We start from the raw sequence: 27,131 nt of genomic DNA, 5'->3' as shown, positions 1-27,131 counted from the left end.
CTAGCTGCTCCCATTTATAATCCCCATAAATCCCTCAGACTATTTTTTTTTAACAAACGATCTGTTTATTATTTGGAAGCCTGTTTAATATATCATATTGCAGGCTGATTAAATTTCTCACTCGGCTGCTTTTATATCTCGATATGAGCTGAGAAAGATATGAAACAGGGCTGGAAATAAGAGTATGTCATATTTTCACCTGAAGCGCTTCCCTTTAGACAGTGCTTTGCTGAGAATAGGTGGGGGTACAGTGGATGTGCCTGGTGTCACATTGCCGCCCTTAAGAGATGATCCATGAGAGCTGCAACCCTGCAGAAATAAAGAAAAGTGGTGCAAACACAGTAAGGGATAAAACAAAGTCAAAATGGCTTCAGAATGTCAACACTGCAAATAAACTCAGATTATAGTACATAATTTTGATAATTCTCTATGTGGCTTAGTAGCAATCCCTAGTGAGGCTGGGGATGTTCTCTTGCTGATGTATCCTGCCTCTCTCAGACAGAGTGTCTTTAATTACATTTCACATTTTAAACTGTAGATTAGAAGGTGACACTCCGTGAATAAACTCAACTTTGGCCCTCACAGCATTCCTGCTAAACTCAAGAATTAATCCAGCACAAGATTACATTAATGGCTTCCTAAAAAATATCCCCCCTTCCATTCATTTGCTTTATTCTTATCAAAATTAACAGCATTATCTTACAACAGGCCACAGTCAGAGCTCTGGCAAAGTGGCCACAAGTGCCCGAAGAAGTCCCCTGTGAAACACCAAGTGTTGAGATAATTTTTTCATACAATACTTCCTGTCGCTCTGTCTGATTGTGTGCCATTAAAAGCAGCCGTATAAGACTTAGAGCTGGTTCAGGGCTCTCATTTCTGATAAGCCTCCTTTTCCCCTTACACCACTGACTCCCAGAGGGAGCTGCTACTGCTGTTCACTAGTTGTGCAGGAAAATAGTATCATTTGGCCTCCCTCTCATATTCTCTGCAGGTGGAAAATGTCTCACTTTCTGATAAAATTGCCACAGCAAACTTTCCTGCAGGATGATATCTATGTCAGGGGGATAACATAAATAGCTTGTGGCAGACAATGGCAGACCTACGTGGCATAACCCATTTCACTTGTTCCCGCCTATCTTGCTTTAGCCTTTTTTATGCCACTTGTGAAAGCCTTTGATAAGGCACGCATACACAATGTGGATTAATTTGAAGGGGAAGACAAAGGAAATAATAAAGGAGCCTGAGAAGGTAACATAAAAGTCCAATAGCATGTTGACGATCACCAACATAATAAAGAGTAAAGGAAACTTATGCATTCAGAGCAGCCATAATCCTCCTTGGATTACTATCAAATCATAGGTTGTGAACTGTGCATAATAGGATATTTGTCTGTTCTTCAACAAGGACAGTCCTCTGGCCAGTGGCACAAACCAGCCCTATATCTAGTTTATGGCTAAAACTGAGCATAAATTAGCTCCCTCAATGACCTGATATCAAGATGTTAATCACTTATTTTAGAGTTATGCATTGATACATGGACAGAGTTTGCAACAATATTCAGACCTGAGCTGAACTGGTTTGTTCTTCAGCTAATCAGGGAGATCCCCCGCAGACACTTCTGTTCACTCTGACACTCTGGTTATTTCATTGCGGTTAACATGAAAGTTTAGCTTTTTCCATCCACTAACCTTTTATTTGAATCTTTTGCTGATGTTTTTTTTTGACAAACAAGAAAAATCTACTAAAACCGATGTGATGAAAACTGATGAATGGAAATGAATAAATGTCCTGCATGTGTTTAAATCCCTTTGCTAAACAAGAATTGGAGCTTTCTTTGAGGAGGCACAGGACAGTGTGTTAAAGAAGGTATGTCTTTAGAGTAGCTTGAATTTTTCTTTGATTTAAGACAACATGGCCCTGTAGCACACTAAAGCTAAAATATTCTGAAGTAATAATTCTGCAGGACTTGGATCACCAGGCTCTACTCTTGGGCTCATACCTTTGTCTATCCCCATGAAGTATTCATACACTATGCTCCCTCCTGGTGGTGACTCAGCCACTTTGTAGAATAATGGTAGACAGGTAATTTTCATTTTACTCATCTTTTACTTTGTCAGGAAGGTCCCCTAGAGAAGTAAGTTCTCTTCCTCCTGGGAATCCAGTTAGTTTGCAACTCTTGTGCTTCTAGCTGATGGAAAAAGTATGTTGCCTGTTTCCTCCAGTGCAGTGTCACACGGTTTCATACCCTCTTTATATTTGTGACATAATTTTATGACCACAAATGTTGACTGAAAGTGTTTAAGTGTAATTACATTTTTATTGCTTTGTGGATTTATTAGTATTATAAGTATTTGAAAAGAGTAATTCGGTAACATGTTTTTCACATAAGATGTGCCTAATTCTCATGATTAGTTTCACTCAAAATAACAGAGTGAGGGAAAATATGCAGAAAAATATTTCCTGATGAGTAAATATTTACAGGTGTCTGAAAGCAAAGAGACAAACGCAAAATCTGCAAATGTGCTGGGATAGGTCAAGGGCTGTAAAAAGATATGGTACAGAATGATTCGAAGAAAAAATATATAACCTTCCCTGTTCATAAAAAATATATATTAAAAAAAGCTAAAAACAGTAATAAAAGTGAAAACATCCAGACGTTCACTGGAACCTCTTCTTTAAATCCCTTTTCACTTAAATGTGCCCCTAAGAGTAAAATTATTATTATTTCTTAAATTCTGTGAAAGCCTCATCATTTGCTTTTTTATTTTCTTACTGAAATTTGATTGAAATTTGTACAGAATGTCAGCTACACTTAAAAATAAAAAAATTAAAAAAATCTGTAACTAACTGGTGAATGCTTTACAGAAACTAAATTATTAACAAGAAACCAAATTTCTGCCCGAACAAAGAATGTTCACTTGTTACAAATTAAAACAGAAAAAAAAATACCTTTGATGCTAAGTAAAAATTCTGTTTAACCTTTTATGGCAAAATGTCACAGTTGATTGTAGATATGGCCACTTTGTTGAAGTCACAGTTGTGAGATATGATGCAACCAAACACAAAAGCTCTGGCATAGATTACTTTCAAGGTTTTGATAACGTTGGGAAAAAGGTTACCATTCTACCTTATACTAACCTTTGAGATTATTGTTAGTGTTGGTGTATTACATCAAGTGTTTCCTAACCCAGTCATCCTCAAAAACTTTTATCAGATATACCTCAATAATTAAAGATATAGAATTGAAACGGAAAATGAAGATGCTTTGTGGTGTCAGAATACCTGTCAGAGCTCTTTTATTGAACTGAATTTAAAGTGGCTGGTCAGCCCACAGTATTCATCACATGGAGACAGAAAAGTATGACTACGCCAAAGTAAAGAGATCCACTGAGGTTATATTTCAGCCAAAAATGTAGCATTTTCAGAAATTATTATTTGAGGAATCCTGTAGGAGAAAATAGAAGTGCCTTTAAAAGCATTTTTCTAATAAATCAAAGTTATTTCCAGCAACCTCTGGATTCGAAAAAAAGAAAATAGTTTTATGAATTACAGAATGCAAATTTGGTTCCAATAAAGTGCAGAGTTGTGGAATTCAAGATTCTTAATTGTGATAAAAACATTCAATAATTTGTGTTTCCTCAGTGTGCACTGCTGATCGAATTTCAGTCCATTGAATAACGTCAAAACAATAGAGATTAGAAAATATTAAGTATTTGGAGCAGTGCTCTGTGATTTTGCAATATTCCCTGGATATTTTCACAAGATTTATTGTTAAATCAAAGCCGTGACGTAAAGCTGGAGGGTTAGTTGAGTCAGGGTGGAATGACCCTTGTATAAAAGCAGTGTTGATGCCCAACTGCCTAAGAATGCACGCTGGGTTTAGTAACTTCCTACTACCACAGTCAGGTCTATGTATAAATCTTTAGATTGTGACACAACACAACTTGAGAGAAAATTTGTTTGTTAAAACACAATGACACAATTTTAGGAACATAAAAGAAAAATGGAGCAGTGCATCTTTTTCCTGTAGAGCTGAAATTGAAGACAATGACCAAAATGGACTTCTGTATTATCCTTCCCTCCACACCTGCCTTGACAGAGCCAGGCTTTTGTTTCTAGCTCACTGGCCTCATCCCCACCTCCCTGCCTAAATTGCAAACACAGAAAACCATTGTGTTCTGATGCTGAGTTACACAGCATACACCAAATGTTTTGAGCCTCTTTTAGAACACTCTGCTCTTTCTTGTAGAGTACTTTTCATTTGTCCATGTAACTTAAAAGCAAATGCAGAACTTGTAGGACTGTACCACCCACAGCCCATGTTCTCTCCCTGGATGGTTTCAAGCTGTGGGAGTGGGAGGCAAGAAGCAGTGGTCTGGGGTCACTGTGTCAGATCTGTGGAAAAATGGCTTTCTCTTCTTAATCTTTCCTTGGTCTATTCAGCTCATGCCCCCTCCTGTGTACTTATAGCTAGTGATCTTTCACATCCCACCTTAAGCTTCCCTCACAAAGTTCTATTGTAGCTTGTGTTTCTGTGTTGTTGCGTTATTATTGTCTTTTTTTTCTTTTTGTCCTGCCTTCCACTTGGCTTGCTTCCTGTGTCCAGCAGAAAAGCATTTTGTGGTTGGGCACAGGGCTTAGCAACACACTGAGTCCCAATATATTTCTGTCACCCCAATCTCACAGTCTTGTTGCGTACATAATGGCTTACTTTTGGGCTATGGGTCCTCATTTGACTGAAATGCATTGGACTGGGCTCTGATATGCTAAGACTAGCTTTTCTCTGAGGTGCAATGTTCTGGCTCCTTTCAAAGCCTTTTTTTTCTTACTTAACTTAAACATTTACATCACATGCTGTACCCTCATCTTAGTTGTCAACTGCTTTGAGCCATAATTTGAAATGACAGCCTCAAAAAGCTTTCAGACTGTGCTACCAGCAGTTCAGTGGGTGGGGCTAGCTTGAGGAGTGTTTGTTTCAGTCAGTGACACTAGACATCGTTGAATTATTAAGGAGTCTCGATATGTGCTAAACACAGAAATGACAGAACAAGGCTGAGTTTGAATGAGGAATTCCTTTTAAGAAAAACATCTGCGTACAGAAAAAGCTTGCTGATTATCAAATAGGCATACGGCTGGAGGAAAAAACAACTCTTTGTAATCAGTACACCACCTTTTCCCATAAAAATTTAAATGAGAGCCCTGCAAATTGTAGAGGATGTGAAAGATTTATTTCAGCTGGGAATTTCCTATCTGCAATATAGAAGTAGGTGCACTGTAGCACAGATGAATGATGGGAAATGTAGTGATAGTTAAAACATCTAAACATAAAGAGAGAAACCTGCCTACAGAGCCAAGTCAAAGACGAACAAACAAAAAAATATATCTTAGTCAAGAAAAATGCTGCAGACGATAATGAATAAAGAAAGGGGGTGCATTTAGGAAAGTGCTAATGCATTATGGGGAGCGATTGCAGTTATTCGATGAGACCTTTGCAAGTGTGCATTAAAGTGCAATTACCTTTCTGTGGAGACATCAGCCTTATCAGTGCCATCCACATCCTCCACCTGCTTTGGAGGTCAGCTCACTCCTCTGCAGTGTCAGCCTCTGCTGGCAGTGACGACTACGACTTCATTTAGACCACTTTTTCTTTAATGCCAGCACCCACCAAATTGTTTCTATTCAGCCAAGAGTTTGTAGTTGTTCTATTTATTTTCTTATCATCAGAGGTAGGTCCTTTTATTCATTGTGTTTCCTCTCGAAATGTCTTGATGCTGTGATTGTTCATCAATCAACACTTTTTCATACAAAATTGTTTCCATTCATTTTAGTTTCTGAACAGAGGCTCAACTGATTTTGCTTTTTAAATGCCTTGATTCTGCTTCATATTCTTATCTCTGCTGCAAATTGAACATCGAAACACCTAATATATCATCTGCATGCACGTAGAAAACGTTTTCATTTTGCTGCTGTGCTTGCATGGCAAATTCCGTATCCTTCATACCAAAAATGATTATAAATTCCAATCTGCAGTTTGTCACAGGAATCTGTCACTGAACATGACAAGCAGATTTTTCCTGTATAATGCATGGTGCATTTATTTTAAACTATTATTCCCCAACTGCCTCTCATCTTATGTCAGATATAAGTGTGAACAAAAGACTTCAGTCAGTAGAGAGATTATTAGGACATACATCAGCGATCATCCCATGTTATTGTTTATGTGGAGACAAAATGGAGACATTGATGACTAATATGTGGCTGAAAATTAAATCAATAACAGCTAAGGACATACCTTTTGGAGATGAAGGCTGTACTGGAGCCTGAGAGTGGATTTTGACATGAGGCCAGAGGCGTTGACGCTGCAGTCTCTCAAGCTGCGGGTATCAGCAAAATGAGCCTGAAGTTTTTCGCGGTGCTTCCTGTGGAGCAGAGCATGTGCACATAGGAAGTTAGAATGATTGCAAGGTTACGACTAAACGTAAGAGATAATCCAGAAGAATCAAGGGTTTGTTGACAATACAGCTAGCAATTAATCAAACTAAATGCTTCCAAGAAGCAGAAAAACCTGACAATCAATATAAGAGATAGAACAAAAAACATGGTTGCAGAGGTCATTACTAAATGTCTTGCTGCTTTTATTCGGGCCAGTATTCCTTCCCCTCTAGTGAAAACAGTCTTTGATGGCAGTTTTTAGTCCTATGAGTCTTTTGATTATATTTGTAAAGACACTTGACAGCTGGAGATCATACAATCTTATTGACTTGTTACACTTTAATCCTGACACAAACTTCAGTTGCGTGTTTATGGCTGAATTCTGCCTCATAACTTTTCAGTGTAGACAGAAAAATAAATGAGAAATAACTCGAGGAAGCAAAGAATGGTTTCAGGAAAGAGCGAAAGTTGTGTTGTGTTATACTGGTACTGCTGTATTTTTTCTTTTTTGAATTTTCAACCTAACCCAAACCAATCTATTTGTCATTTAAGGCTGTAAAATGACACAGAAATGTGCATGAAGTAATGTGCTATTTATACGAAAGGCCATGAGATCATGCTATCAAATCTTTTGACACTTATAGCTTTTTGAAACTAAAAGTTGTGACAGTATTTGTCAAATGCTGTAAATCTAAAAGCATCTTAAAAGGTCAAAGTAACAAATGTGGACACCAATCCATATGCAACACACATTTCAGGCATTTTGTTTTCCAGATCTGCTGCTGAAGGTTTAGGGGACAAATATAGCATTAAGAGAGAGAATGTCTTGCACAAGGGATAATTTAATCAAGCCAGTGTACCGTGAAACATCCGTTACATGCCTTTGTCATAAAATGGTAGAAAAAAGGAAAAAAAAGGAAACCAGAATTTGGATAATGTTTTGTGAGATAAACTAGCTTAAGGTCAGAGAAACCACATGAGGAGTAATTAACTTGGCTTTGATTTGAACTAATTTGATCTTTAAATATGTACAGGAAGATTTTGTATGTTTTTGCTACCCCACTGCAAGGCCTTCAATTCATATCAAGAAAGGAATTCTACCAACCTTGTCAAGTACTGGTACAAATTCATTTTGTACCTTTACTGAAGAAGAGAATAAACTTCAGTATTAACAAGAGAACCTATTTATCTGAGCTGCACAGTCAACATTCTAGGAGAAGAGAATCAATTTAACAAGATTCGCTGGTTCAGATAAATTGTGTTACATTAGTTTTCCCTGTGAGCCAGGACTCTCTGGTCACGTTGACCAATAGGCACTGCACTACTTGGGGCACTACAGTTCTGAAAAACAAAACCCATTTTTGTTTTATCAAGACCAATTAAATGAACACAACCTCCATTAACTCCTCCTTTACTGTCTGCCATTACTTTTTTTTGTCTTCATTACTTTCTCACCTGCAAAGAAATAATTCACTTTGTTGGTCTGCTTTTGCGCTGCCTGGTGCCCTCTAATTTGGTCAAACACATGTTCACACATACTTACCATAGCATGAGCGGTATCTGTGTATTTTGTTTGCCTGCTTGCTAAAAATTTACCAATAAATCTTACACGAGTATCTGTCCCAAATGTATCGCACACAATTTAGATTTGATGCTTTGATAAAACATCCTGGAGCTGAGTCATACTTTCATTGGGCTCCATGCCATGATTGTAAAATGCTTTTTCTGCACAGCCAGGGGCTTGCTCTACTAATGTAGTTCTAACTGGCATCACTTACTTGTTGCGGCGGTAGAGAGCCATACATGCCACTCCAAGGAGACAGATCCCTGAGGCAATGCTGAAGATGGACAGCACCTGCCTCTGGTAGGTGTCACCACTCTCTGTGGAGGACAGAACACAATTCAGGACAATAAATTTCTATTGTGACAGAGGATGCAGACTGCAGCTGCGATTGTGCAAAGACGACGAATCAGCACACCAAACACACAAACTCTGAACTGGCATGCACACAAAACCACACACATATATTTATCCACAATCTGGATTAACATAAAGCAACCAGTGTTGCTGCCAGTAAATGTCAGTGTTTGTACATTGGAAAGGGACATGGCAGACACAGGCAGCTCTCAGTGACATGTGCTAACTGAAGTGTGATAATCATTTCGTTCAGACAAACCCAGCAGGCAACACCGATGAACTGTCTACTCTGCTGGGGCAACAATAAGCATGTATGGGAGTGTGCGGTTTGTGTGTTCTGAGACTGATGGCGACAGGGAATTAGTAGCAAGTGAATGCTCCTGGAGCTTCTTGTCAAACTTCTGCACATCAGCAGCAGAAGCTTAAGGTCACAAATAGCAGTTGATCCCAGCTGATATCTGTGTGACAGAGCAGCTGGATTTTGGTGCTGTGTTTCATACCATACCACATGCTGCAAGGTTGAAGGGGGTGTATGCACTGCCTTATCAAAATCTCTCATGATTTAACTGACTTTAGAGTTCTTGTACACAATCTATAACCTACATCTTGCTGTACCACTCATCTATTGATAATTTTGAGAGTCAGAGAGACTTCTGTGTCCACTGAAATTCATGACCTTCAACACAACCTCCTGTGGCTTTACTCTGCAACTCAGAGACAATAAATCCTCCCGTGTCTGAGTTAACCATCCCAACAGCTTCAGGAAAAAGTGCAGAAAACATGTCATGACCTTTGCAGGCCTGTCTGTGGCTTCTAATGTTGTCGATAGAGAACTGTCCTGGGTGGTCTTCTACATCTGCGCTTAGCGTTCCAGGTGTATCATCTTCCTAAACTAGAAATTCTTTGAATAGCTAACACTGGGGTGCAATCGAGCACTGTGTTTTATACCATTTTTTGCTATATTCTTCCTCTGCATGACATCAGTGCTGCTTGAACACACTTAAGAGATAGTACAGTGTAACTGAGCTCATTTTTAATATTAGAGTGCTTCTGGCAAAAGATAAAGATAACATCGGAACATATCCTCGACTGACAGTATGTGGATATATATGGGAAGTAGGGTGACTGAATTGCAAATCCAAAGAAATGCAGGAGCGCTCAGCTTTGACACACGTCTATCTATTACATAATAGATAACTGACAAATTCTGGAAGAATGTAGTTGTGTTAAAAATGTGTATGATGCCATATAATGTGAGTATTTCAAAGTATTTTGAGTTTGGTTAGTTAAAACAGTCAATGATTTGGGTGTCACTGAATTTTAAGCTAAGCTAGTAGTTGTAACTACTGGTAATATAGACATTGATGGGTAATGTTTATGTTTATGCATTTGGCAGATGCTTTTATCCAAAGCAACTTACAACCCAGGTCTCCCAGGTCATACCACTACACTACACTATCCAGTTCATATTTTAATAAAAATCTACAGGGTCACCAGAAACGTTTTTACACAATTTTCTTTTGTGTTGTTTAGATTTATTCTAAACTGGATTCGGTTAATTTCTTTCTCACCAGTCAACACACAATTCTCTGCACTACCTGCATTTCCATTCACTAGTAAAGCCAATATTAAGCAATCTTCTCTGTAACCTGTGAAAAAGGCATGTTTCCAGTAACTGGTTCAAAGTGAATGAACTATGTTACACAGTGTCTTCAAAGGGTGGCGGTATTGGCCCCATTGCTAATGGCTGTAATTCAGCGGAAGACGTTTGCCTAACTAGAAACTATGAGTTATGATCTCGTGAAAAAAAGATACGGCAGTAGGCGTGAAATGGAGAGAGCTTGTCTTTAGAAATCATTAAAATTTCCTGGTAAATGAGATGGACATTACTTTTGGAAAGATGCCAGTCAGTCATCGATCCATCCATTTTCTATACCCGCTTAATCCAGTAGGGTCGCGGGGGGCTGGAGCCTATCCCAGCTGTCGTTGGGCGAGAGGCAGAGACATCCTGGACAGGTCGCCAGTCAGTCATATAAATGTAATATCTGCCAGCTCAGACTGAAAAACAGCTAAAGTGTTTCCATGTACCGTAATGTGCATTAAGTCTTCCACGAAAAGGCTACAACAAGCGAAGGCAAGCATTAACCTTTTTTTTGCACATTAATGGAGTTTTATAAATTTGATTTAAACAATATCCATTCACCTTTCTGCTAAACATCTTCTAAATGTGCATCAAAACCACCAATCAAAACCCTTTTAATGACAGCCTCGTCTTCTTGGAATCTCATCAAGCCTGATTTAACCTTCTATTAGGACATTTTCCTCTTATTCCTAAAAGAAAATAAAATCTGATTTAAATGGATTGGACAGATTTGGGTCATTCCAGAACTTTGAGTTTTCCTCAAGAAACATTGGTGTTCCCCTGGCAGTAGGCCTCAGACCATTGTTTAGTTGCAACCTAAACCTACATCCAGTCTGAGAACCTCAATACTCTACATTCATCTTTCCTAATACAGTACGTGTAACTTAACCGGTCTCCAAACCTCTACCAAATTAATTCTTCCCAACAGTTTGATGCTGCTATCACCATACTTGACTGTTAGGGTGGTACGAATGAAGTGATGCTCAGTGTCTGATTTCTTGCACACGTGATGCCAGGAATTGAGGCCAAATAGTTCAGTTTTTATTTCATCAAATCATCAGATGAACATCAGGGTCTATGAGACTTTTAGGTGTCTTTTATCAAACTCCCAGTGGGTTGTCATGTGCCTTTAAGTGAGTAATGGGCTCTGTCTGGTTACTCTACTATAAAACCCTGGTAGTTGGAGCGCTGTGCTTGTACCTGTCCCTCTCAAAAGTTTCATTGCTAGAAATAAACTGTGAATCACATTAATAGCGACCATTGGCTTATTGGTCTACTGTCTGACCAAGGTCCCTCATCGCCAATTAAAGTTTGACTGGGCAGTCAGATCTAGGAAGTGTTTTTGGTTCAAAACTTCCATGTAGAAGTATCCATCTGCAGATCTGTGCCTTGACACAATCCTGTCTCACAGTGCTGGAGACAACTCTCTTGACCTCATGACTTGTGAGTTATAAACAGGTGCTTTTCTTAATAAATCATATCCTGTGTTTGCAATTAGGTAGAGGTTAGCTGCAGTAAAGTTACAGAAGCATTTTAGGGACAGTGTTGGACAGTGCCAGAGACTAAACTATGACAAGTCATAGTAAAGGGTTTCATACGTATGACATCTATCTATCTAAAAATGACATCTTTCGGTTGATTGTTTTCAATAAAATAGCAAAAGTGAGTCGCTTTTTCAAATGTGGAGAATGTGTGAAGTTTAATTAAAATCAATTGAATCCATTTGAAGATTAATCTAAAACATAAAAAAATGTGGAAAACTTGAGAGGGTCTGAATGCTTTCCATTGACACTGCAAATATAGTAATCTTTGATTGTGTTGTTGTTTCATACACGTACAAATAGGTTGATTTGGGTGCATTAAACTTGGTTAATTAAGAGTGAGATAGCTTTTAGGTAACATAATGAATTTGCTTTATTGTGTATTGTATAACTCATCATAAGCAACACTGAAACTATGTTACTAGTTACAAGACCTATGTCAACAAGTTCTTGACTTGTAGATTCTTCTCCAATATTTAGAAGCAGCAGCAAAATTCTTCAAGCTCATTTCTAAAAACAAACTGCAGAAAATGCCAAGGCACTAATATGCCACTTGCATATCTGTGCCCCATTCAGCTTTTACCATCACTGAAATGACCTTTCAATGGCTGCATATTTGAAACATAGGGAATGTCTTTCCCTGCTGCTGCATCATCACTCTTCATGTGGAGAGCCACCTGAGACCAACCTCTGCGTATTTTTTGAAGGATGAAATAGGCTTTTCCAAAATCTGAACACAAAAACAGCTGTCTGCAAATCTCTGTTGAATGGCTGCAAGGAAAAACTGACATGCAATCTGTACATAAAGCCATTACAGGCCTTTCATGCTGGATGCCTACAAGGCACTCTTGAAATTAGATGCAAGAGCATGCTAGGGAACAGCACAAAATGAATAGCCTTAGCAATATTGACGAAGACGTGTTATACTGACACAAGACAAGACAATCCCATATGACCAGCTACACCATAACAACCACTCTACACTTGACTAGCATGAAATGCTGTAATGTAGACCGTGTAAAAGTGTCCATGACAAAAAGGGTATTCTGCTTGATCAGAGTGAAGTAGTGAGACATGTAGAGCTTCAGCTGCTGGACCAAAGAGTGCAAGAAAATCATATTAAGAGTCCTCAATCCTACATCAAACATGGCTTTGCAGTATTCTGACTGGCTGTCTCAAGCTGTCAGAATACTGTATAAAACTTATATAACAACGATCAAAGGCTTCATCGATAAATGACACAAAGAATTCATGATGGTATGCAATGAATTATCAAGTCAGCATGCATAGCGCCTACTTCAGAGACAAGAAAATCTATCTGTGCTTCTGTCTGTCATCTGTCTAGCTATCAGCCAGTCAATCTTGTGCTCACTTTACCTAATGCATCTGCCCATCTGCAGTAGTGTTTTAAACTAATTTAGTACCAGATTAAAATCAATGAACCCTGGGTATGCTGTGTGCAGAGTAGGCTTTTCTTCCTCAGCATCTTCTTCCCTCTTCTATTTCCTGGAGCAAGTTTGTGATGTGACAGCGGTGTATGAGGACATGTTAATGGAAAACTTCATCGCTTGGTTTTATGCAACCACTAAAGCGAGGCAAACAACAGGGAAAAAACGGCAAAGGAGAAAAATAAATGAAAAAAAAGAGTACAAGTGTGTGTGAGTGTGTGTGTGTGTGTGTGTGTGTGTGTGTGTGTGTGTGTGTGAGACGGACTTTATGTTCTCCCGGACAAGGAACAGTGTGACATTATTAAAGAAAGACAGCCAGATAATTTGGTTTGGAAAGATTTGTTAACCACCTGGAAGGTGGTGGAAAAGTAATATAGATCAAAAGAAATTTTAATTGTATTGCTTCTCATTCCATCAGTTGACTTTGTGTGCAATGTGCAATGCATACCACAAAGCAGATAACTTATTGTTTTAAGTATTAGAAATTGCTTCTTAAATCACAATGCAAATATATGAAAGGAGAGAAAGGACTTATTTCTGCCATTTGCTTTGCTCTATGCTCATTACATCACTATTCTCTAACGGTACTGTTCCTCATGCAGACCGAATACACCTAATTCACCACCAGAGTGTTTCCATGGTGACTGGCCCACATTAATTTTCCAAGGTGAGCGCCCTTGTTGTGCTGGCTTGTGTGTTTTGTACGCGATATTTCACAGATGGGAGGCATATGAAAGATGTAGCGCTCTGCAAAGTCAATGAAAAGTTGTCTTACCCATGAACTCGATCCCAAGTTCATCCGCTGTTCCATTCAAGGCCAGATAGCAACAGAGAGGGGAAAGAATGGGTAAACACCAGACAGACATGGAGATGGGGAAGAAGAGACAGAGCACAAAATAGTTACTACATGATGCGCCTCTATCTTACTCACACCTCACTTCATAGGGAGAGATACATGCTGCAACCACACCGTAAAGATGGTTCGACTGCTTCATCAGATATGATTTCTTTTGCACGGTGCAATGAGCCAGTCAGCCCCTGATGCTTGGAATTCTTTACTGTGATACTCTGAATTCACTCAGCCTGCAGTGGCTTCGAATGTAGACAGAAACAAACCGAGATAAGGGGGAGGAGGAGGCCGGGGCTGAGAAGATTAGAACGGGATCATGAAAATAAAAGTAGAAAATGATATATCATGTAGCTTTATGCTACTGATGCTGCTTTTGCACAGGACCTTCTATTGATTTGAGCCTGAGGCATTGCAGTAATTGCTCTCCTCACAAGCTGGTCGCTTGAAGATGTGTCACTCTAACACACGTTACCATGCATGTGCACCCACACAGTAGAGCACACCCTTGCCTATTATTCATTGTCTGTCACAGATACACACTTTGACATACACAACCTCTCTCTTTCTTTCTTTCTTTCTTTCTTTCTCCACAGACACACACACAGAGTCTTTCTTCATGCAGCCAAGTCTTGTCCCACAATCCCAGTGCTGGGGAAACAGATAAAAAGGGGCACTCGTGTTCTTTCCATCCTGACAGTGCCCCCTTTTCATGTCACTGTAATGTAATCTTATTTAAATGAAAATTAAACCCTCACCAGTAATTGCATTTCTGACAGAGGTGGTCTTTGGTTTTGAATAGAACATAGCTTGCCAAGCTCTGACAGAATATGTGCTGGACATTCTTAAAAAGAAAAAAAGGCTAACAAGCAGCAAAGAAAAACATTTTGATTGTACCATGGGAAAATCTGTCAGCGCAGTGGCTTCTATTTTGAGAAGAAACATCCCAAGGAAAAGGAGTTAAATCGAGATTTGCAAAAAAAGATAAAAAAGTACATTTGGATGAATGGATTATGAAATTTGTTTAATGTTATCTCACACGATTAAAATGTGGATGTGTTTTTTTTAAATGCATCTTCTTGATCCGGCTGCTTAAATCTGAGACACAGTAAGCAGACATCCTTTAATGACATCAAAGGGATTGTTCAACCCCATGCCAAACATGCACATTTTTTCCACTGGCCGGTAGTGAAGCTTTTATCTACCTGAGATGGAAGGCTCCTGCTTCTGACAGTGTGACTGGATGTGAACAATGATGGCATCCTCCATTTGCTGAAGTAGTTAAGTGCCGAACCAAAGCGTTTGACAAATGGACAATGATTTCTAAAACGCACATATATTTTGTGTAACAGCAAAAATATTGACTCAATATCAAAAACTACAATTGAGAATAAAAAACTATCATCTGAGAGTGTTAGTTAGCTTTTTCAATTAAACGTCACCATATGGAAAAAAAAAGCGAAACAGAAGTCCTAAACTGAAGATTTGCTGTGATAATTTATCCAAATTAGGGGACTTCAAAGAGTCATTACTTCACCTGGGATGTTTAAGTCCTGTACAGATAGTATGTGAGGTCACAAAGACAGGATTATCTAACAGGATTAAAACATCACCAATTTCCATCCACTGTAGCATGGCTGCTGCACATAGTCATTGCTAGCAGGGCAGGTGGCACCCACTGCTTCTGTCTTGGCTCTCACTGCATCCATCTCTCGTGATTCTTTGTTGGTATATTCTGAATAAAAGAAATACTGTTCAGTAAGACAGATTTCATTGTTGCTGATGTCTGATATTGCTTGTGTTGGAAATAAGTTAGTGGAGTTTATGTTATAAGCCAGGATTGGAGAATGCCAATATTGTCTCTATCTAGTCATACCATAGTCAGTGTGAAACAGTTCATACATGAAACTGGTCAAACCGTAATCTCTTTTATTTGAGGAACCAGGCCATGGTTTCTGGGCAGACCCACTTCAAGAGATAATACCTGCAAAACTTGGCAACTCACCAAAAATCTAACTTGATAAATACAATTATAGGCAAAGGAAAAGCATTTACAGACTGTCACTCAGCTCCAATAAATTTATAAATGGCATGTCATCTAACAAAATCCCTATTCAAGGTGTCTGTGCAGTGAATTTGGCTCTACCAACATATGCAATGATCTCTCACGAAGATCGTTAGAGAAGGCAAAATATCTCAAACTTTTTTTTTCTTTTTTACACAGGCCACATTGTCATAGCAACGTGATTCCTCTCCTGTGCATGCATACTCTAACACAGTCTGTGATCCAATAAACTAGGAAAGTCGAGCTGAAACTGTAACTCAACTGTAATTACTGTGCAAGTACCAGTGCTGAGTGTCCTGAGCAGACAGCGGTCAGAGTGCTCTCAGTTTGGAAAATCAGGAAGCAATTCTGTTGGGGGACCTAACAGCCACTCACAGGGGAGCCACATAATAGCAAATTTCCACCATCTGAAATGACTGAAACCTTTACATTTTTGTTAGCTGTTCAGGTGAACACTTTATTGTGCAAATTTGACCCTGCATCACTTTTGCATCATACAGTTATTTACTTTGCCACTATTTTCTCAACAGAAGAAGAACTGTGTTACTGTGCTTCACTGCATACACAGTGGACTCGTATGTAACCTGGTGCTGATAGGTTGACTTTCATTCATTTCTACTGTTTTATGGTTGAGATTTTTGGGATTAGACTAAAATGAACGTTACAGCACAGCAGTGGGATACGCTGGGTAGCCACCATGCATGCAATAACGTGTAGCAACAAGGAAGTTCTATAGATAAAACAGTGACAAATTAAATGACTCTGATGCAACAGTTACAAACTGTAAAACTGACTATATACAGCATTTGTTGAAACTGCTATGAAATTTTGAGATCTGAGAAAATTTGGTCTTCTTAGTCTCCATTCTGAAAAATGCTCTGTCAGAATTCCTCAGTGATTGTTCAAAGTGAGAGTTCTCCCACCTTAATCTACTGGTGGTAAGACACTAACTACTAGTAAGTACTTCAAACAACCCAGTTCAAAAAATATTACTTGAAGGAAAGATTCAGAGAGTATTCAGACTTAAAAATGTTCTTGCTATAAGCAGAATTGGTGACCATTACCTGACAGATTGTTCATGGGGTAGAGAGATTTTCAAAGAAGGTCAGATCTTCTCAAAGTAATTAGTAATTAGTTAGGATTAGGTCTGATGTCAGGACTCTGAATCATACTCATCAATAAAACATTTATGTGCTAATCAGTTCTGACCAGAAGACATTGCACTTTGTGCCATTAGAAATTTTCAGATACAACTGTAAGATCAAGCACTCACTGCAACAGTCTTGCAACTGCTTGGCAAGGCCAATAAGATGAATGCATCACCTCAATGATGTTTCCTGATTTGTATTATCTGTTCAACCTATTCCTTGGGATTGCCCATGGCAACAACCAACACTTTTCCACTCCAAAATGGCCCTGACTGTCACAGCCTGTGCAGATGATGTCATTATATCGCTGATAAACATCCCCTCCTCTGGCATCGCCTTGTCTGGAGACATTCACCAATCATAATATGTGCAGGCCCTCAAATCCGTTGCACTGGCAACTCAAAGCACCCAGGGGAATCATTTATGGCGTCTTGAGGGAGCCTTGAGCAAGCTTGGAGAATACCTGTGCATCATGTCAGACGCTTTTGGCCCGATTAAGAAGCAGCAATCTGGCGGGTGGGAGAGACAATGGCAGGACTGAATCAAATCCTTAATCCCCTCCTTCACTTGGGTGAGCAAGAAACTGAGAAGCCAATGAATGTGTCTGTGTTTGTGTGTGTGTGTGTGTTATTGAACTCAATATCCTGTGCAGATACCTTCTCTGGGCCTAATATCTACTGGAGATAAATGTTTCAAATTAGAGGAGTGCTTTCTTCTTATTTTTGAACCAGGCCTATCTCCCTCTTATACTTCCTCTTTGCAGACTCAAAGGTGCCACTGGCCCAAACAAACACACCAAAGGCATGTCCTCTCTCCCCTAGTGAAATAAGAAACTCATTCAAGTTGTTTACCAAGACAAAACTAAATTGCCGTCTTACACTGCCAAGCCTCCAATTAAAGACCCCAGCACTCCTCCCTTTGCATGAATGTGTTAGACCCCAGCCCAGCACTCTCTTCACCCCGTTTCAAAAGCTGAGTTCAAAGCGGTGTAACTAGAATGCTTGGTGGGGAGTCTCTTTCTCCTTTTGTCCCTGTGCTTATGTGATGTGCATGACAGTCTCCTCATCTCTTTCACCCTCTGTAAAGATATGAGAATGATGGAGTGGCACTGTGTGCAAGTTAGTCCAAACTGCTCTTTTGAGCCTTTGGCCAGTCAATACTAAGACAAAGGATGAGAGGAAGAGGAATATTTGTGCCTGTAAGGTGCACAAACATTGATTTTAGAGAAAAAAGAAAGCTGAAAAAAAAATAAAAAAAACATGCATAGCAGATAAAACGTTTTACTCAACCCAGGGTGTGATCTGGGTCTAATGCTGCCATGTCAATAAATGGGAAAAAAAAACAATTTATATATAACCCTTTCTTAAGTACACACAGACACAAATACACACAATGAACTGGATTTTATTGGTGCTTTTCCTGTTTCTATTCAATGTTATTTTGTGCATGTAAGTGTGTATGTTATTACATGTTTTGCCTTTAGAAAGCTGCCTAATCCTCAGAACCCTTGGTAATCCGGGTAAATATTAGATCAATCTCTACCAACAGAGTGGTAAAATGGGTTTTCCATGACTGTCGAAGAGCTGTGATCGAGGCTATCTTCCATGGTGAAACAGTGCAGATGGGGAGTGAAAATACAGTTCCTATCTCCTATCTTATCACAGCAACTAGTGGGTTTTTTTTTCTAATAAGGATGGTGGCATTTTCCTGGCATAAAACTACAGTTCTAAAGCTTTTTTCTTTCCAGATAAGTTTTCAGCTTAATTGAGATTTTTACAATAGGCATATAAAGGATATTGTATATTGATGCGCCCTTAAGCCATCCATCTGTGTTGCCATCCATCTGTGTGTTCACCCCATGGGAGGTAGCTGTGGCTTCGGTCAAAAGTTCAGTTTGTCAGCATAATTACACAAGAATTAAAAAGACAAATTTGTGAAAACTCATGAAGAGGTAGCACATGGGCAAAGGAAGAAACTTTGGAGGAGATCTGAATCACTGTTTTTAGAACTACAAGACATGATACAAGCCTTAGCAGAGGACTGAATGAAAAAAACATGAAAAAACTTAACTTTGAATACAGCAAGCAAGAAGTGGACATGTAGTTTGATGTTTGGCCTTGAAGCTTGTAGCTGAAAACTCTGGAGTTGGATGTAAGCAAAGGGCATAGCTAACTATAAAACCACAATAAAACATTCAAGTTAATTTGGAGTGGAGTTGATTCTGAGCCTCAACAGTTCACTGTGGACAAGACTGGAAAAGAGCTGAGTCCAATTTAATAAAACTCCTATGATGGTAGGTATGAATTAAGTAGAAGTTGTATACCCAAACTCATCCAACTTCTTTCTTTTCCACTTGCAACAAAAGTCCTCTCTGTAACATGACTGTAATATTCTGTTCATATGCACTTTCAGTAATAACTGCAACATGAGCTGGTTTTATTCCCTTTCAGTTATTTGGACTCGCTTTGGGTTATTTGAGCTACATACTGTACATCCACATTTTTCAGAGCTAAAGAAAGGCATTTCTAATAAAAGGCAGAGAAATTTTAACATTTGCTACATTTCCTGTGATAAATCAAAATAACAACATTCACCCACACACACGCACCCTCGACCTGCTCAAACTTTGCACTAATATTTAATATCTGTGCCTGTGTGTCGGTGAACAGTGAAAGGAATTAAGCACCTCTCGGTGAAGAGAAAGGTTAGGTTATTGGCCACACCTCCTAGACATGGACAAGGGCCTCCTAATAGCTAATACTTTTGTTTCACAAGATGAAAAGGCGGGCAATAACCAAATCAAGTTAATCTGGCTGCCACACACCACTATTATTACAGTATGTGCTGCAGCTGTGAAAATGTAGCTTTGTAGCTTAGAGGTTACTGCTGTTGTCTAAGATTCTGGATCTAAAGTGTTACACTTCCCACATGCTGATTGAACTGATTTATGTACATAGGTTTCCTGCAGCTAAAGAAAATGATGTTGCTACTTCAAAGTTTGATCCTCCAATGGCAGTATATTAGGTCTTGTACTTTCGTAGATTATGTTTCGCCCTCTGAGGCTTACGGTCATATAGTTTTGTTAAATCAACATGCACTATAAATGTGTTATATTCCTTTAGTGTCCTTCTTTGTGAAAAAACACAAGATTCGGCTTATCTCAAAGAACAGCATAAAAGTCTCCTCAGCCAGACATACAGGAAAATTGATGTCCACCTATAGAAGATAAAAATAAATCCCAAAATGAAAACTGTGTGCCATATGACAGCATAAAATATGCTTTGTGGCACTGGCTTATGACCCCATTAATAGACTCTCAGAGGTCCTGGAGAAATCAGAAGGCAATAGGAGTTAAGTTTTCTCCCTGACTCTTGGAGCAGAGGAGCCAAGTCACTTCCTGAATCAGTGTGAATTTGTAAAGCCCCAATCTTGTAGCAAAGGCCTGAGGCCTCCAATTTCTTTTCCCTGTACCCTTTGGCATTTGCTTTATTCTCTAACTACACCGCAGCATTGTTATGGGATTGCGAAAACTCAAAGCAAATTGTTTCTAACGCAATAGGAAATTGAAAACTTTCCAAAAGCAAAAAATATTGAATAATATTATCAAAGGTTTCATGCACAGGACCAATCTTTGATATCTGTTAGGAGCGCTCTATGAAGGACAACAAAGACGCATTTTGTCATGATGCACATTAGGTCCAGTAACGAAAAAAATGGTGCCTTTTAATGTTAATAATTACTTGCATTCATATTTAAAAGGAAATCTCCATATTATGAAGATATTAATGTGTTGAATGTGACAATATTAACCTAAAGAACATATTGTAGCACCTTATAATATGTGTGTTCTTATGATATTGTAACATAATCTCTTCAAATATACAGAAAGAAATGAGCTCAGGCGGGACTCACTTTTATATTATTCTTGTTGACAAATGCAGTAAGGTCATAGATTTTCAAGGCCATCTAGTATGTACATGTTCTGAATTTGTTTTCATACTGTAGATCAATACACCAAGACTGCAGAGCTAAAAACAAATTTTAAAACAGGAGAAGAAAAACGAACAGAGCACGTACTTGGATCGGACAAGATAGCATCTGTCTTGGGCACAAACTGGTCACAGCGTAAGCCGTGGTAGCCCTCCTTACACCTGTGAGAGAGAGAAAAAAAGAGAAAAAGATCCAGATTTAACATCAGAAGTGAGATAATCCAAGCTAAAAGTACCAAGTACAGCAAGAACTATCAACTGAAGAGACATTTAAGATAAGGAAAGTTGAGAACAAAAACCTAGACAGAGTAAAGAATCAACGCCTCAAAGTGGAGTGCATGCTGTGCACTGGGATGATGGAAGGAGATACAAAGACACCGTTGAGAGGGGTGGAGTGAGAAGAAAGAGAGGAAGGGGAAGAGAGCTGGAAAGGCCCATGCAGTGCCTGCAGCCTCACTGATAGCACATGACTGACAGGAATGCCAGGTCCCCATGGAAGAAATGGGGATGGAGAGTTCTTGGCGTGATGCAAACGACACAAGCTCTACAGTGGAATGGAAGCTGCCATAGCTGGAACACTTATATAAACAAAGTCCTGGCACAGTCCAAATATTTTCCTTGACTGCCAAATAAATATGCACACACTGTTGATTACTGTAGATCCTTCTGCCGCTGTCACAGACACATCCACTGAAATTGCATCATTTGATACTTGGCTGTGTAAGTTGCAGTATTTTAGCTTTCCATTTGACCACAAAAAGGGTATATTACGATATATATTACTCATTTGTTCTTTCCTTCCAGTCCAACTGTGCAAACTGAACGCACAAATGAGTTTGATCATTGAAATTGTGGACAAAAGCACAGGGAAGAAAAAAAAAAGTTTAAAAAAAGTTTGGTGCCACTTTCTTAGCACTTTGTGTTGGGAAATCAACATTAGTTCTTGTCTTAGAGTGACTGAGGCATGTTTATTGTTGTTTTCGATAGTGGTAATGATTTGAGCTCATGCAGTGGGGTGAGCCTTCCTTCTGCACTTTCAGAGCATTGCCAAGACAATTGCTTTGATGTCGGTTTCAACATAAAGGGAGAATTTAGTCAAAATCGTCTAGACTTTCTCTGTTTCATTAGCCAGTATATTACTGGTAGACTATGTCAGCTCAACTCCTACACATTATCAATCAATATGTCCAGCACATTTCCAAAAATGTGTGTCAAAAATCCCACATTCAGTGTAATATATTCAACGAGTGACAAACATTAGTGGACCGATGAGTCTTTCTCAGTTTGACTTGACCTAATAGCGTGAAGAAAAACAAAACAACAGCACCAACAACAAGCAAGCTATGTAAAAGAAAGTGAGCAGCAGTTGAGATTATGAGGTTATGTGAAGGCAGTGAAAAAATGTGTTGAAATTCTTTGTCTTTACATCTTGGAAATCAGTTTTAGCTCAATTAGTTTGGTTGCTCAGCTCAAGGTGTGTGGTTTTCTATATTACTTAATACAAATTAATATATAGTTCTCTAAATATACCCAAGCTTCCGAGCTACAATTGGATTATTGTATATATGAGAGACCATCTTTTGCAATTTTGGAGCTTTATTTTCAATTTACTTTCCCTACAATAAGAAAAAGGTCACGCTTAGCGCTGACATCCAACTGTCAAATGTTTCATGTTCACAAGATACCATTTTTGCTAAATTTGCCTGTCTATCTTTTTGTTTGAGAGTGTGGACGCACCAGATGGTTTGTTACACAGAAACATCTGGGGAATTCTTTGAGGGAAGGCAGTGTTCAAAAAAGTATAGTGCAGGTGAACTGTCTATCACAAACAAACTCAATTCAATCAAACCAACGAAGCACAAAAGAGCCACCACTGCTTACTGTCACAATACAGACCTGTCCGTTGCTGCCTGAATGAAACACTTATTTCCAGCCACAAAGCTAAAACATTTTGCTAAAAAAGTGTGGAGTTTGGGGAAGCTGTATAGATAGATGACAGCTGGTTCTTCCATACAAATCCCCTTTTACCATCCTTTTAAAATCATCTCTTATGATAACTATTTATGTGTTTTACCAACAGTTAACAATCATAACTAAAGCTGTAGCTCGATGAAGATGTGAAATAAAGTGGGATCACAGATACTGCCTAGTACACTTCGACACCATTTATACTAACAGATGAGGTAATGCCTTGAAGTTTTCTTCATGTTATTGGTTCTGTATAGTCAGCTCATGCAAGCGACTTTAACTAACATAAGACAGTGACTATTTATTAAATTCAACAACCCATAATTTGCTGCTAGTGTTATGTGGTGAATTCACTCATGGCACAGCCTTGTTATTTGTGGTCAAAACAATCATTAGAATGAATGTGTCTGTTTAACGGTGTCCCGTCATACTTTTGACATTAGCTTGGTGCCTGGGATGGGCCAATTGTTGCAAAATCTAGTAAGCTGTTGTTGTAATGTGCTATGAATAAATTAGCACTGAAGTAGACTACTGAGTTGCACAGTGGCAAGGAAATAATAATATGGTGATGTTATACTTCCAAACCATTATTCTGCAATGTTAAGTAAGTACATACATTAAGAAATATGACACCAGTTTACTCATTTACTGTTATTATATAGTGGTATCACATATCACACTTTCAAATGATGGGCGTCCTTGGAAAAAAGAATAGACAGAAAAAAAGAGAAGGAAATTAAGTGTGAAAAGCTGTTTGAATTATGTGTGCCCTTCATAGTGAACAGCACATCTGTCAGACCGAAGGGTGCGATTGTTAAAACGACCATTTTGTGTTAAATGACTGTAAAAATCTCTATCTACAGCTTCAACTACCCACTAGTTGGCTCATTACTGGTCAAATAATCAGTGAAAAAATAGCCTCTCTAAATCTTAAATCTAAAACTCTTGGTGTCATTTAATTTCCAAAGTGGGACAAAGAACCTGTTTTTCTCCCGTCACTGTTTCTCCCGCAGCTGTACTTCCACCGCTAAATCAGCCAGAAAAAGAATTAAAGGAAAATCAATGCAGAAATCAGAACTTACTCTTTCTTTCACCACACTAATAGAGGGATTGTTTATAACTGAAAAAGATATGACAATGACTTCCTATTGGGCTGGGAGATTTTAATTTGATTGTAATTTAATTTCTTGTACTATCATCAGTTGTAATTACAAATTTCTTTGCTGATTTTCTGTGTCAGAACCATCAGCTGGATTCTCATGACTGTCATTCATAATAAACCATGCAAGCACTTTTTCTAACAAGCAAAAAACATAATTATTTTAGTGATATGAAAAGCCACAATATTCATCCAAAGATTAGTATTAATCAATTGATAACTGAATTGTGCATTTTACACCAACATGAGAAATGCAAAAGAACTGATTTGCAAGCGAGAAAAAAGTTAGAGTCACAGTGGGAGAGGCTATATGAGGAGGGTGGACACATTATTTAAACTTGCATCCTATTGTTAAAATTTTGTGAGCTCTAAATTTTGTTGAAAAATGCTTTAGGCAATGAAACTATGCACCGTTGGCAGTTTCTAATTTAGTTAATGGTAAAGATGAAAGCATGTTCTCAGTGCCCATATTAAAATTTTCACTCATCTTTAGATTCTTATGTGTTGTCATTTTTTTTTTTTCAAGATGAAAGTCTGAAAACAGCCAATAATGTACCACAAAATTCAAGGCAGCACTTGAATCAGATTTCAAGGGTAAATTGTCTTTTCCTTGCCATCGTTTGCCTCTGTCCTACATCCCACCTTTTATCCCTGGATGTGAGTTGAGATGCCTTGTTAGTATTCTGAATCACAAACCCAACGGCAGAATGCCTGTCTGGCGATCTGTTTATGTCTGGGCTTGCTTTCTGTTTGTCTACGTCTTCATCCCCCCCCCCCCCCCCCACTATCTTTGTGCCACTGTGAAATAAGCTCAGCTGTCACTCAATGAGATGCAAACAATGCTTTGTAAATGTGTTTGCATGAACATGGCATTGAATGCTTGAATGGGTAATAAACAGTGTGAGATAATGACATGCTTTCAATGTGTGTTTGGTTTGTATCTCCAAAGAGGGTAACTGGAGAACCAGATTTTGTATGTGTGCGCTGGTGTGTTTCAAGAGGGGGAAGCATATCGAAGTGAGCCCAGACATGTTTGCGTTTTAGGCACATATATGACAGCTTTCTCTCCGCTGGGGTTTTCCTTGATGTCTTGTAGAGTGTTTTTCCCCTACAGTTCCCGTGTTGTCTTTGACTACCCAGCTGCGTTTAACACATGTTCCAGTCATAGAGAAAACACATTTCTGAGGCTGGGGGATGATGGAGGGGTGGGGAGCACTGCCTCCTAACTAATCACCATCATGCCTGTTAATTAGTGTGAAGAAAAATGGAGGATAGTTTGAGAGTGAGGGGAGCGAAAAGATGTTAAAGGAGGAGACAAGGAAACGTAATATTATTATGTCAACCAAACTCTCATTTACCCACTGACACGCAGGCCTATTAGCTTTATCATGTGCTGCAGTTAATATACTGTCACATATGCTATAGCTGGTGAGGTAGAAGAAGAATAATGTCAAAGCTTCGTCAAAGTGTTGATCATGTGCTGAATAGATTAAGTCAAGGCTTTTCATCTAGTCATTTTTGGGTGCAATTAGAAATTTTACATTGGACTTCAATTAAACTTAAACTAAACTTCAAGGTTCATTCATGACCACTGAGGTAACTGTTTCACTTTCCAAGTCTTCCAGTCTGTGAGCAAAGCTAAGCTAAGCTAAATGGAGCATGCCTGGAACTTGATGATGACTCTGCAGACAGGCGAGGAGTATCAAAGTTCTCCTCTAATGCTCAGAGAGAGGTTCTCTTTGAGAACTTCTAATTCATGCTGCCTCAATAGCAGATGTATAGTTAATATTCACATTCTAACAGAAAAAACAAATGTACACATTTTTACAAAGATTTACTTAATATTGATAATGTGCTCATGTATGAGCTGAATTACTGTTCATGAATAATTCATTACACAGGGTGATTGTATGTTTTTTTTTTTTTTGTGGCTCTTAAAATTTAATCCACTGACATGTGACCTGAACAGCATTTTCCATCTTATTACAACGCAACCTTCTAGGAAACATGCTAGGAAATGTCAGACATGATAGCCACAAGGCACTGTCCCCAAAACATCTCTGAATTAAACAGAACTGAATAGAAAAAAATACTAATTCAATACATTTGTCCCACAGGTCATTATTGTACAATTAGTTTGTTTCCCTCTAATCAGGTTCTATTGGTCATTATTATAATAATTCCATTATTGGGCTGCCAAGTCGTGGGTGCAACAAGTACAGAGGTGGAAGTGGAGGAAGGTTCTTGATACAGCTCGAATACAAAACCCAGCCCGTGGGTCTTTGTTGCATGTCATCCCACTGTATCTCTCTTTACTCTGCTGTTTATCCCTTTTCAAAGAAAGAAATTCATTGTTTGATCATCCCCAAAAGATTGCATCTTTGTTTTTGCATTTGTCTATTAGGTTTTAAGAGCCACTGAGCTCAGCTTCCGATCCCCCTCATGTCTATGTATTGTGAGAATGGATCTTGTGTGCCGTCAGTACACCCTAAGGAGAAGTTAAAACGAATTCAACTTGGCTGCAGCACTCTATGAGGTTGTCAGTACACAATTGGAGGGAATCAGATCTGTCATCCACCACAGACAAATTGCCTAACTTTCTTTGAGTGATTGGTTGCCTAAAGTTGGTTCTTCTGTCTCTTTGTGAGTCTTAGTGTGACTCTCGACAACAGGCTGTGAAATTGCTCCCTACTCAGCCTGAAGTAAACCTGGGAGCAGTCACTGCAGGAGCAGCTCCTGAACAACCCTTAAATCCCCAAACTCCTGTCTTGACCCGAGGGTATTATGAACCCACACCCTCCTAGCTGCTGGTCTTCTCCTCATTGTCCTCTTCACTAACAGCAGGTCTTTCCTCTGACAGCTTGACTGATGTATCCTGCATCCAGACCTGCAGCTGCTCTACACCATACCAGCCTGCAGGTACATCGTATACCACATTCTATATGAAGCAGCTTTAATTGCTTTTATACAATCT

General features: G+C 38.9%; 1 protein-coding gene across 1 annotated transcript in view; it reads right to left on the bottom strand.

The window, feature by feature from the left end:
- The window catches only part of nrg3b (neuregulin 3b), a 190,067-nt gene that overhangs the window by 10,901 nt on the left and 152,035 nt on the right, over positions 1-27,131 (bottom strand). Inside the window, exons 3-7 of the mRNA XM_072373902.1 lie at positions 21,119-21,192; positions 13,757-13,783; positions 8,211-8,313; positions 6,293-6,419; positions 200-309 (exon numbers count right to left, since the gene is read on the bottom strand). Of these exons, the coding sequence (XP_072230003.1) occupies positions 200-309; positions 6,293-6,419; positions 8,211-8,313; positions 13,757-13,783; positions 21,119-21,192 (441 nt within the window). The remainder of the gene's footprint in view (positions 1-199; positions 310-6,292; positions 6,420-8,210; positions 8,314-13,756; positions 13,784-21,118; positions 21,193-27,131) is intronic.

Source organism: Leuresthes tenuis, unplaced genomic scaffold (assembly GCF_036924035.1).
Source record: "Leuresthes tenuis unplaced genomic scaffold, fLeuTen1.0.hap1 SCAF_20, whole genome shotgun sequence".
NCBI lineage: Eukaryota > Metazoa > Chordata > Actinopteri > Atheriniformes > Atherinopsidae > Leuresthes > Leuresthes tenuis.
This window is presented reverse-complemented; position numbering and strand designations above follow the sequence as displayed.